Source organism: Lethenteron reissneri, chromosome 15 (assembly GCF_015708825.2).
Source record: "Lethenteron reissneri isolate LAM-NWPU_2019-01 chromosome 15, ASM1570882v1, whole genome shotgun sequence".
In the NCBI taxonomy this organism is placed as follows: domain Eukaryota; kingdom Metazoa; phylum Chordata; class Hyperoartia; order Petromyzontiformes; family Petromyzontidae; genus Lethenteron; species Lethenteron reissneri.
Window position 1 is genome coordinate 13,433,292 of NC_083793.1, and position 11,334 is coordinate 13,444,625.

At 62.7% G+C, this 11,334-nt stretch overlaps 2 protein-coding genes across 2 annotated transcripts in view; one reads left to right on the forward strand and one right to left on the reverse strand.

The window, feature by feature from the left end:
* LOC133342741 (E3 ubiquitin-protein ligase RNF123-like) overlaps positions 1 to 10,938 on the reverse strand; it is a 33,180-nt gene extending 22,242 nt beyond the window's left edge. Inside the window, exons 1-3 of the mRNA XM_061552099.1 lie at positions 10,749 to 10,938; positions 9,859 to 9,934; positions 8,891 to 8,975 (exon numbers count right to left, since the gene is read on the reverse strand). Coding sequence (XP_061408083.1) covers positions 8,891 to 8,975; positions 9,859 to 9,934; positions 10,749 to 10,829 — 242 coding nt within the window. The 5' untranslated portion in view covers positions 10,830 to 10,938. The remainder of the gene's footprint in view (positions 1 to 8,890; positions 8,976 to 9,858; positions 9,935 to 10,748) is intronic.
* Positions 2,346 to 4,684, forward strand: LOC133342486 (chondroadherin-like protein). The gene is made up of 3 exons (XM_061551640.1): positions 2,346 to 2,609; positions 2,991 to 4,085; positions 4,346 to 4,684. The coding sequence occupies exons 2-3, from the start codon at positions 3,081 to 3,083 to the stop codon at positions 4,682 to 4,684; spliced, it is 1,344 nt and encodes a 447-aa protein (XP_061407624.1). The 5' UTR covers positions 2,346 to 2,609; positions 2,991 to 3,080.
* Positions 10,939 to 11,334: the final 396 nt, after the last annotated feature.

Below are 11,334 nucleotides of genomic sequence, written 5' to 3' on the forward strand. Positions count from 1 at the left end.
GCTGATAGAATAAAATAAATAACAGAATTTTATATCATTATATCACCGGGGTCCCTGGGGCGGCGGCCGAATTATTGATGTCCTCCGCAGACCAATTAAGGGACCCAATTAGGGAATCTCTCCTCGGCTCGAGTGAAAAATTACGCGAATCTGAATCGTGGGGGTGCATGCAACGCACCGGAGAAACCCCCTCGCCAAGTCCGTCGCCTCAACCCCTCCTTCGAGCGCGGCCCGGAGGGGGAGCGGCGAGGTGGTGAGGTGGCGAGGTGACGCGGTGGCCACCAGCTCCACGGGCGCACGACGATGAGGGACGACGCGGCCCCCCGCGGGGTTCCGCGTCTCCCGGCCCCCCGCGCCGCGATCGGCCGCGGGAGGGAGGCGCTTTCTTTTCCACTCCCCCGGCTCGGCCGTCTCGGCGAGCCGCGGATCGTCACCAAACCGGGGCGCGTCTCCCGCCGTCAGCTTCTCCCGTCGACCGAGAGCGGAAGATGCGATTTACTCTTCGCTGGCCACGCGGAATCTCCAGACGATCGCGGACGGATTTGCCTTTGCGTGCGAGCGTGCGGGCGGGCGGGCGGCAGACCGACATCTCACTCTCCCCCCGAGCCGCGCCGCCGAGAGGCAGCGGCACATTCACGGGACTTTCACAGCGGCGGCAGCGATTATGCAAATGATCCTCATTATCTTAACTCGGATAAAATTCACAATCACTCCGAGCGCTCGCAAACGGCAAGCACGGCGACGGCCGCGGCGGCGTCAACAGGAGGTGCGTGCGCCGGCGTGGAGGTCGCGGTTCCCGGCATCGCGTTTGGAAGTCGCCGGGGAGGTAGAGCCTCGTTTCGTACGAAGCGTCGCAACGGCGTGGTGCCAATTTCCCCCCACCCCCCTACCGGCGCCAATCGTCGGCGACTTTTGGAGGGGGAGGTCGCGATCCGTTCCAAGAAGTGAATCCGGGCTGCTCAGCGGCTCAGAGACTCCGGTACCGGCACCGCCGAGATCCCGGGATCAGGCACGCATTTGCGTTCGTGGGCACGGCCGACGGTTACGAGGAGATGGAGCGATGAAACCGGCTCGTTCGCACGTGCCGCGCGGATCATTACATCTCAGGATCTCCCAAGTGGTGGGTGTGGAAACTTAGGGAGGCTTTCAATCAGCAGTGGATTAACCCTGGCCGATGATGATGATTCAATGCCCTAAAACATTTGCGTTGCTAGGATACCACGAGAGCTACAAACAGAGACGGTGGACTTGACTTAGACGGTTGCCGTGGTTACAGACGTGGCGATGCCTTGTCTGCACGCAGCGCGAGTTGTCAATCAAAGTGGTGGCCACGCCTCCAAGAGGGGGGGAGGCGGGGAGGGGGGGGGATCGTTGGGGGGGGTTGGGCTCTTGAGTGCTGAGAGACTCGTTAAGACCGGCACTGGCGGTCGATGGATCAAGTCCGATTAGTGAGAGGAGGGGACAGTGTTGTGGTGGCCAGAAACATCGTCGTCGCCGCCACTGGTACCGACACGGCCAGTAACGACACAACCAATCATCATCGCCATCGACGTCACAACCAAAGACACTTCCATTGTACTCGTCATCGACATCTCCAACATCGTGACCGACATGGCCGCCATCATCCTCAGGATCGACCAGACCCACAATCATTGTCACCATCACCCCAAGCCCAGCATCATCATCTTGACCATCACGACAGATGCTACCATCATCACCATCTGCATCAACATTAGCATCATCGTGACCATTACTACAGGTGACCATCATCACCATCTGCATCAACATCACCTCCCCAACCGCCCCACCTCCTCCCATCTTGATTTCCCAGAAGCCTCGGCTGTCACCCCGCCCCCCCGCCCCCCCGCTGCCCCAGGTAAACACCTCTGCATCTCCACCCTGCCCCCCACCCTGCTGAACCTCCTCGGGCACATCGCCTGCACTCACAGCGCTAGGGCTCTGCGCAGTGCAGACTCCTCTCTCCCCCACGGCCGTGGGAAGAGACAGCGGCAACAGGCGGCCGTCACCCCTCCTTCACGTCGGACTCGCTCCGAGCGGCATCTCGCTCGCCGGGTCAGGCGGTGAGCTGGGTGAGTGGTGAGCTGGGTGAGTGGTGAGCTGAGTGAGTGGTGAGCTGGGTGAGTGGTGAGTGGTGAGCTGGGTGAGTGAGTGGTGAACTGGGTGGGGGTGTTTGTGGGGGGAGGGGCCCACGCAAGCCGAGCGAAGCCACCAGCGGGCGAGGCAGAGTGGGACGGGAAACAACAAATAAATAAATAATCGGTGCCGCCCCCCGCCCCCCGCCCACTCCCCGGCCCGCATCGCGGCAACTACGCCGCTCACTCCCCGCGGGTCCACCTCGTCGCGGGCGACGCCGTCAGCCACGCGGCTCCGTGGGTGCACACGGGGGGCCACACACGGCGCCTCGAACGCTCCCGAGAAATTTCTCGCTTCTCTCGACGGAGCCGGAGCCCGCGGGCCGCCAGGTGCTCCGCCGACGTCGACGGAGCTCGGCTCGTTAATTACTTTAATTGGGAGCCAGCTCGTCGCGTGGCAACGGAGGGAGCGCACGGGAGAGAACGCTGGGCCGTGAGAAGAGGAGCCGAGCGCAGGTGAGCGAACGCTCACAACTTCGTCTGCCTGTACCCCGCACACCCCACTACCCGTACACCCCACCACCCGCACACCCCACCACCCGCACACCCCACCACCCGCACACCCCACTACCCGCACACCCCACTAACCGCACACCCCACCACCCGCACACCCCACCACCCGCACACCCCACCACCCGCACACCCCACCACCCGCACACCCCACCACCCGTACACCCCACCACCCGCACACCCCACCACCCGCACACCCCACCACCCGCACACCCCACCACCTGCACACCCACCACCCGCGCAGGTAAAACTACGTTCCCAGCGCCACCAACATTTGCTCCGACACTTACGCTGGCGAAGGCGCCGACAGCTGCTGCCGCTCCCCAGGGCATCCTCACCGAGCCGCAAAGGTCACAGCGTAGCCGGGGAAACCGGCTCCGACAACGCAGTCGATCACGAGCGGGCGCCGCTCGGAACATGATCCTCCCGGCGCCGCTCCTGCTGCTGCTGCTCGGCCACGTCCGCGACGAGGGGTCCCCGGGGGGGCCGCGGCGTCCGTGGCGCTGCCCGCGCCGCTGCGTGTGCGCCGGCGACATCCTCGACTGCGGCGGCCGGAGCCTGTCGGACGACGAGGCGCCGGCCCGCGTGCCCGACCGCTTCCACGCGCTCGACCTGAGCGGCAACGCGCTGACGCTCTTCCCGTCGTTCCTGTTCGCCGCGGGCGACGGCGCGGCGCTGGCGAGGGCGGCGCGCGTGGCGCTGGCGCGGAACCGCATCTCGGCGCTGGTTCCGGGGCTGCTGGGCCGGGCGGTGCCGCGCACCGAGCGGCTCGACCTCTCGCTCAACGCGCTGCGCGAGATTCCCCGCGACGCGTTCGCCGGGCTGGCGCGCCTGAGCTCGCTGGAGCTGCAGGGCAACGAGATCGCCCGGCTGCTCCGCGGCGCCTTCGGGGGCCTCCCGGCCCTGCGCCGCCTCTACCTGGGCGCCAACCGCCTGCGCTCGCTGCCCGTGCTGCCCGTGCTGCGCGCGGCGCCCTCGCTGGCGCTGCTCGACCTCAGCTCTAACCGCGCCCGCGCCTTCCCGTCGGCGCCGCCGTCCGCGCGGCTCCGCGCCGCCGCCGTGTTCCTGCACGGGAACCCCTTCGCGTGCGGGTGCCGGCTCGCTCGAGCGCTGGCGGCGCTGCGCGGCGCCGCCTACCGGCCGGTGCTCGAGCACTGGCCGGACTTCCGCTGCCTCGACGGGTCGGTCGACGGCGACGGTAGGATGAGGGACGTGGCGGAGTTTCTGCCCGACGACGGCGCCGCCGGGCCCGGGTGGAAATCGCCGTGCGCCGGGCGGCACGGGCCGCTCGCCCGGCCGTCGCTCCGCCACGCGGCGCGCGTCGGCGCCAATGTCTCCCTCAGCTGCCCAGCGACGGTGGCGCTCCCGGCGGGTGGCCGAGAACCGGCGAGCGTCGAGTGGGTGACTCCGGACAACGAGACCGTGGGCGGCACTTCGCTCGTCTGGGGAGCGTCGGCGGCCGGGAGACGGCGACCGCCGGGAGGCGCGTGGCGGTGGTGGCGACGGCGCACGGCCACGGCACCGGCCGGTTGCTGATCATTGGCGCGGTGACCTCCGACTCGGGGGTTTACTCGTGCCGGCATCGCCCAGGCGGAGTCGCGGCTCGCGTGCGGCTCACGGTGGCTCCGCGCCGCAATGACGAGAACTACTACGACGACGACGACAAGGACTACGACGACGAGGACGACAACAACGACGAGCACGAGGACGACGAGAACGAGCCGGCAGAGCCCGAGGTCGCCGAAGCTTCCGCCTCGTTCTCCACGCTCGTCACCATGCTCGCCGTGTGCGCCGCCAGCCTCCTGCTGGTGCTGGCGTACGTCTTCCTCACGCCCTGCCCGTGCCGCCACCGCCGCCGCTGCTGCCCGTGCCGCCGCGGGCGCTACGGCGGGGCCTTCGACTTCATCCCGGAGGCCGTCGCTCCGTTCCCGCCGGAGCCGAGCGCGGGGCTCCGCGCCGGAGCGCCGGCGGTGCGGCACGTGGCCTTCCTGGAGCCGTCACCTGGTGCCGCCGGTTACTAGGAAACAACCCGTGTATCCGATCTGCATCTCCCGTGGTTAAAACCGGCTTCTCAAACGGGCGTTCCGCTCGGTTCCGGACTTAATTTTGTTTCTCAAGTCCGGCTCTGAAAGTTGAAGCAAGCGACCAAGTTCACTCTCGCTGCGCAGAGCAGCTGGGAGAAAAGCGGCGACCACCTTACTGGGTGTGGACCAGAGGTCACTCGAAGGTGGCTCCGCTATAGCCACTTCCTGCGGCCCGTGTCCACCGTGTACAAGTCTATGGGACACTATGTGAGTCTCTCGTCCTGAATGTGACTCTACGGGTCTCTGTGCGAGTCTATGGTTCTGTAGGTGACTCTATGGGTCTCTGTGCGAGTCTATGGTGGGGTCACGGTACTGCTCAGTGAGAGTTCCGGGACAAAAGTGAGAAACAAGGAAACCATCTCCCGTGGGAGGCAATGCGAGAGCGGTGCGTGCAACCACGTGGCTCAACCCCGTCTCCCCCTCTCTCTCTCTCCGCCTCTCATGCCGCGTCGCTCTCAAGCCCCCCAAGCTCCATGTCGCTCCTCGAGCGACGCTTGACAAACGCACGGAGTGATGGAACAGGCGCGCAAGTCCTCCCGGCGAGGCGGCAGAGAGGACGGGCCACCGGGGGGGGGGGGGGGGGGGGGGGGAGAGGAAGGCGCGCGCGTATATGGCGCCCACCACGTCCCCGTGTCCCCCGTGTCCACCGCTCGCCAGGCACGAACAATAGCGTCTCTCTCCCTCCCTCCCTCCCCGGGGCCTCCCGTCTCCCTGGCCAACAAGTGTCGCTTCACGCCGAACAAACAAACAAAGCGCGCAACAAGAGAGCGACAGCGCCACCGGACGGCGCGTGCGTACGAGGGGGCGCGGGGTTGGAGGGACGTGCGGGTCACCGTGACGACGATTGTTGTAGTGGCGCGGTGGCCGCGGGAGAGCGACGTTTCTGGGGAGGTCGTTTCCCCCGCGCTCGCTCCCCCGCGCCCCGCCGATCGCCGTCTCGGCATCCGTCGGTTTAGAGGCGGAAGGGGGCGGCGCTTGAACGTCGGACACGGAGGGAACAACGGGGCCGCTCGGTGGCCACGGCAGTCGTGGGGCAACTGGGGAGGGTTTGTGTCGTCAAGGCGACCCACCCCGCGGCGGCGCATTGGCACCTCACCTCGGACAAATTCCGTCTCCGGGAACAAACAAAAATCGATTTGGGCGACGACCACGGCGCGACGGACGTGTGCCGAGCGGCTGCCGCAAGCGCCGCCCCCTGCTGCGTTGTCCTTCCCCCGCGCCTGCGATTGGCCACGCATGGCGTGAAAGAAGTCCAACATACACACACACATACACACGCACGCACGCACACGTACGTACGGACCACAGGTCGATGGAGGGAACCTCCCGATGAGTATCTCTGTGACATCTGCCGCCCTGTGAAGATTTACCAACGGATTCTTCGTTCTTCGTCTCAGGACGACACAAATCGTGCGACCGGGGTGGGGGGTAGCACCTGAATATTTAATTATTTAGTCCACACGACCCTCAATGATCGCAGCCAATTCCTGGGACCCTGCACCCCACACCACACCACCCCCATCGTGTCCGCTCCCCCACCCCTCGCGGTTGCTTTGTTCTCTCTGCGTCCCCCTCTCGCGAGCTAATTAAACGCCCTGCGGACCCCACTGCGCGACCCCACTCATCGCGCTCTTTGATGGCCCGAGCGAGCCACCAAGCCAGCCACCAAGCAGCCACCGAGCCGCTGATTGGCTCCCACCCGCCGGTGTTCTCGGCACCGCTATCTGGCGAGTGCCGATCCGGCGCAGCGCGCGGTACCGCCACTAGCCCGTTTCCATCGTGCACACGTCTACGGGACTCTATGGGTCTCTGTGCAAGTCTATTGTTCTGTTTGTGACTCTATGGGTCTCCGTACGAGTCTATGGTTCTGTATGCGACTCTATGGGTCTCTGTGCAAGTCTATGGTTCTGTAGGTGACTCTATGGGTCTCTGTGCAAGTCTATGGTTCTGTAGGTGAGTCTATGGTTGTGTAGGTGAGTCTATGGGTCTCTGTGCGAGTCTATTGTTCTGTTTGTGACTCTATGGGTCTCTGTGCGAGTCTATGGTTCTGTAGGTGACTCTATGGGTCTCTGTGTGAGTCTATGGTTCTGTAGGTGACTCTATGGGTCTTTGTGTGAGTCTATGGTTCTGTTTGTGACTCTATGGGTCTCTGTGTGAGTCTATGATTCTGATTGTGACTCTATGGGCCTCTATGTAAGCCTGAAGTTGTCCATGCCAGGCCGTTGTTATTTTTATTAAACCTCGCAACACTGCCGGTCCACTCCGTGTGAAATGAGAAGCCAGCCGATTGTTGTTTTTGTCGACTAAAGAGGATGACCAAAGTTGCCATGGCGACCCCGAACGCATGGACGCGCCGTCACGGTAACCGCGTGGTTGCGGGCGGTGGCGACGAGGGCCGGGTGCATTAGCGGTCCCGGCCGCGCGGGTTTGATCGGTGCCGCTCTCCACGCGGCCTTCTGCACGACGTCCAACGTTTTGCTCCAGAAGCTCCCAGGAGCTCCTCCATAGCGCGCACATCCAAACGGAGCCGTGCCTTCGCTCTCACCATCAACCCCATCACCTACGCTTGTGCACTCTGCACTCTGGAGTCGCCTTGTTTGTGTAGCCTTATTCCATTTAGTTTTTGTATCAATCAATCTTGAATCTTTCAAAAGCCACTTTTAAAGTATTCCGCCGGTAGGCCACGCGACTCGACGTGGCCCAGGCCACCCGCATCCCGTCGCCCGCGTGCCGTCTCCTGGCGATAGGCGGGGGGGAGGGGGTGGGGGGGGAGGGGTGGGGGGGGGGGAGAGGTTGGGGGGGGGCTGGCCCGCGACGCGCGGATGCAAGGACGCGACAACTCGACAGCTCCGTCGCGGAGAAACCGTTCCATTCTCGTGCTTCGTGACACCGAAGCGACCCCCGCGGCTCGATACGGTGTGCTGCTGCAAGGCTTGACACCCAGCAGTGGACGGACAAATAATTTTATGCACACAGTGCATAATCCACCCCAGAAACACGCACACACCGCTCAAGGCACAACACACCTTAAAAACATCATGAAACAGAGATCCTCCATGTTATGTGGTTGCCGGGATCTGCAAGGGGGCGACGGTGTGGTCAGCGCCACGCCTGGCTGCCGTGGTTTTCAAATTGCTCGTGCGAACACACCGCGTCAGAATGGGTTCAGATGCCACGTGCAACTGATGTCACAGAGCCTTAGCCGGGAATCAACTCAGGTTTCGCCGGGTTGGTCGTGTTATGTGCCAACTGCTGCGCCAACGCAACACAAAGATGCAAAGATATGCAACACACAGACACTCAAAAGATACGCGCACACAGATGTACACAAAAAGACAGAGATCCCCCGTACAGCCTTTAAAGACTGGTGGGGCAAGTGCTGTTAGCGAGCACCGATGAAAGCCGGCACGGCGCATGAGAGGGTGGGTGGCCAGCACCACACCTTGGTCTCCCCACACCAGGTACTCATTTTGTATAAGGGCGATCTTTGTATGTTGAACTTCTTTCGCAACGTACGTAGCCAACCGTGCTAATCGGAGGTGAGGCTGGGTCGACCTAGGGGAGGCCCAGGACCGATTCCCTGGTGTTGGCCATGAGCGGGAATCAAACTCGGGTCCCCGGGGTCGGAGCGCAACTCGATCACCGCCCCACCGACAAACACAAACAAGATCCCCCGTGTAGCCTTAACAGACTGTTGGGGCAAGTGCTGTTACCGAGACGCACAGAGCAACGTCACTACAGTCTGGAGCGGCGGCCCCCAACCTTGTTGGCACCAGGGGACCGGTTTCACGGACCCGGGGGGGGGGGGGTCATCATTGGGTCTTTCCCCCTTTTCAAAGAAGCTCTCCAGCGACGTTTGTTTTCTACTCATCGTGGCTACTAGGGGTTAGAGCTTTGTGGGCTCACCAACACCGTGACTGAGACGAGGTGCGCAGTGCAGGAGAGAGGCGCGAAGTGGTCAACAATAAAACAATGGGGGTGGGGGCCACGCGCGGACCCACCGCTCTCACCTCCTGCTGCTGTGCGGCCCCGTTCCTAACAGGCCACGGGCCGCTACCGGGGGTTGGGGACCGCTGGTTCAGAGCCAACTCCCTCTGCAACCCCCCAGCCCCCCCTCCCCCCGGCCCCCCCCCCCCCACTCACCTCTGGGTGGTTCCATCCACCAGGAGCTGCACGAGGATGCCGGTGAGGGACACGAGGATGGGGTAGTGATCCACCGTGTCCAGCCCTGAACCCGAGGGGGGGGGGGGGGGGGGACACGGAGATGTCACCGCACCCCCACGCAGGCAAGGCCGTTCTGCCAACCCCACGGCAGTACAACGGCCGCAGGACAACGGCCGCTCCACCACGCCGCCATACTTCACCACGCTGGTCAGCGCGGGTGGCTAAGGCAGGGAGTATTGCCATGCCCCTGCGTGACCTTGCCAATACCAAAACCAAAGCGCTACGGCTACACAGCCCACGAATAAAGCCTATTAAACTATTTGTTTATTTGACCATGTAGGGCCCACTGAGCTGTGTAGCGACCTGGCTGTCGCGAATGACAGCTCAACGGAGTGGCTTCTCATCACGTGGACATGCAGAGCAGCAGCCAAACACTCGAAACGCGTGGTGCTGGCCACCCACCTCCTCGACTGCCGTTCCGGCCTTCCTCGGCACTCGCCATAACAGCACTTGCCCCAAGTCTGTTAAGGCTTCATACTCTTAGTTCTTTCGGGAAAGTCACGTAGGTAAAAAATTCTATTAAAATTAATAAAAATAAAAACAATAAAATCACGACGTTCGGAGGCAACACAAGCTTCCGTCTTCAGGTGAAACTGTCACAGCAAAAAATCTCCGAAACGTCGTGATTTTTTTTTTATTTTCTATTAATTTTAATTTCATTTTTTACCTACGTGACTTTACCGAAAGAACTAAGAGTATGAATCCTTGCAGTCACGAAAGCTTCAAATCTAGAATCTGTTAAGGCTACACGGGGGATCTTTGTCTTTGTATGTTGAACTTCTTTCGCACCGTACGTAGCCAACAGTGGTAGCCCCTGCCCCCCCCCCCACTGCCCCCCCCTGCCCCCTGCCCCCCGCCCCCCGCCCCCTGATCCCCGCCCCCCGCACCTGGCAGACGGAGGTTGACGACTCGGTCGAACAGATTCCTCTCGGACGTCACGCGATTCAGCACCTGGTTGATGAGCTGTGAGGGGCGCGGGTCACAGAGGGTCACAGAGGGTCACAGAGGGTCACAGACGGGGCGGGGAGGGAAGCGGGGTGGGGGGGCAGCAAGGGCGTCACGCGAGCGGAGCGACGTGGGGGCGGACGAGGGGCGACGCGGGAGCCGCGACACCGGCGCCGCGCGTCAGACCGGCAGCTTCGTGTACAAAGCGGCCACATCGCCTGCAACGGACTGTTGGGGCGAGTGCTGTTAGCACCTGTGAAGGCCAGCACGGCACACTTGGGGGTGGGAGGCCAGCACCACGCCCAGCCCCTTTGTCTCCCCAGTGGCGATGTTTACACATCGCACCAGGTACTTTTTTGAGGCTGAGTCGACATAGGGAAGGCCCAGGAGCTGTTCAGATAATCGTTACTGGTGTCGGCCGTGAGCGGGAATCAAACCCGGGTTGCCAGGTTCGTAGTGCAGCGCGCTAACCGCTACACTACCATGGGGAGAGAGATACACCGCAAACTCCAAATGTACAGCAGCAGGCATCAGGGTCGGAATCAAACCCACGACCTCCTGTACACCAGGCGAGGTAGTTAACATCTAGCCACCGTGATGATGATGAGAGAGAGACACACTGCAAACTCCAAATGTACAGCAGCAGGCATCAGGGTCGGAATCAAACCCACGACCTCCTGCATACCAGTCGAGGTAGTTAACATCTCCTAGCCACCGCGGCGCCGTGCGTGACTCGTGCTGTTTGTCTCCCAGAATCGACCTGACACCAACCGCTCCCGACATCACCGCCGCCGGTTCCGCCCCCCCTCCACTCCCCCCACAACTCGCTCACCTGCGCCAGCCGTGTGAGCAGCAGCTCGGCCGAGGGCCGGCTGAAGTCGGTGAAGGCCTCTGGTGCCAGGCTCGTGGCCATCTCGAGCACGCGCAGCAGCGACACGGACAGGTCGAAGCACGTCGCACACACCTTCAGCTGCCGGCTGTCGATGTAGTTGCGCTCCGGACGCTCCGCTGTCTGCTGGATCTGCGGGTTGGGGGTGAGCGGGGGTCAGTGGGGTGAGTGGGGGGTGAGCGGGGGGTGAGCGGGTCAGTGGGGTGAGCGGGGGTCAGTGGGGGTGAGCGGGGGTGGGGGGTGAACAGGGTTGAGCGGGAGGAGGGTCCGGCGGTGTTCGAGACACAGAGGTCAGTGCCGTCTAAACAAAACCATTTGTTTTCCCAGGTAAGGCCCCCGCTGAGCTGTGTAGCTCTTTTTCCACAAATGATCGCTCGCGACCAAGTGGCTCATCTCCATCGCGTGACATTTATATAGCACCAAATACTCCTGAACGTGTGATGTTGATTCTAAATGTGGAGGAAAACTGACGATCCGGAGAAAATCCACACAACCACGGGGAAAGACACCGCAAACTGCAAATATACAG

Excerpts from the sequence above, each read along its gene's own strand:
- LOC133342486 (XM_061551640.1), top strand. The coding sequence starts at position 3,081 with ATGATCCTCCCGGCGCCGCTCCTGCTGCTGCTGCTCGGCCACGTCCGC. Across the intron at positions 4,086-4,345 it reads TGACTCCGGACAACGAGACC|GACGACAACAACGACGAGCA; the intron begins GTGGGCGGCACT and ends TACGACGACGAG.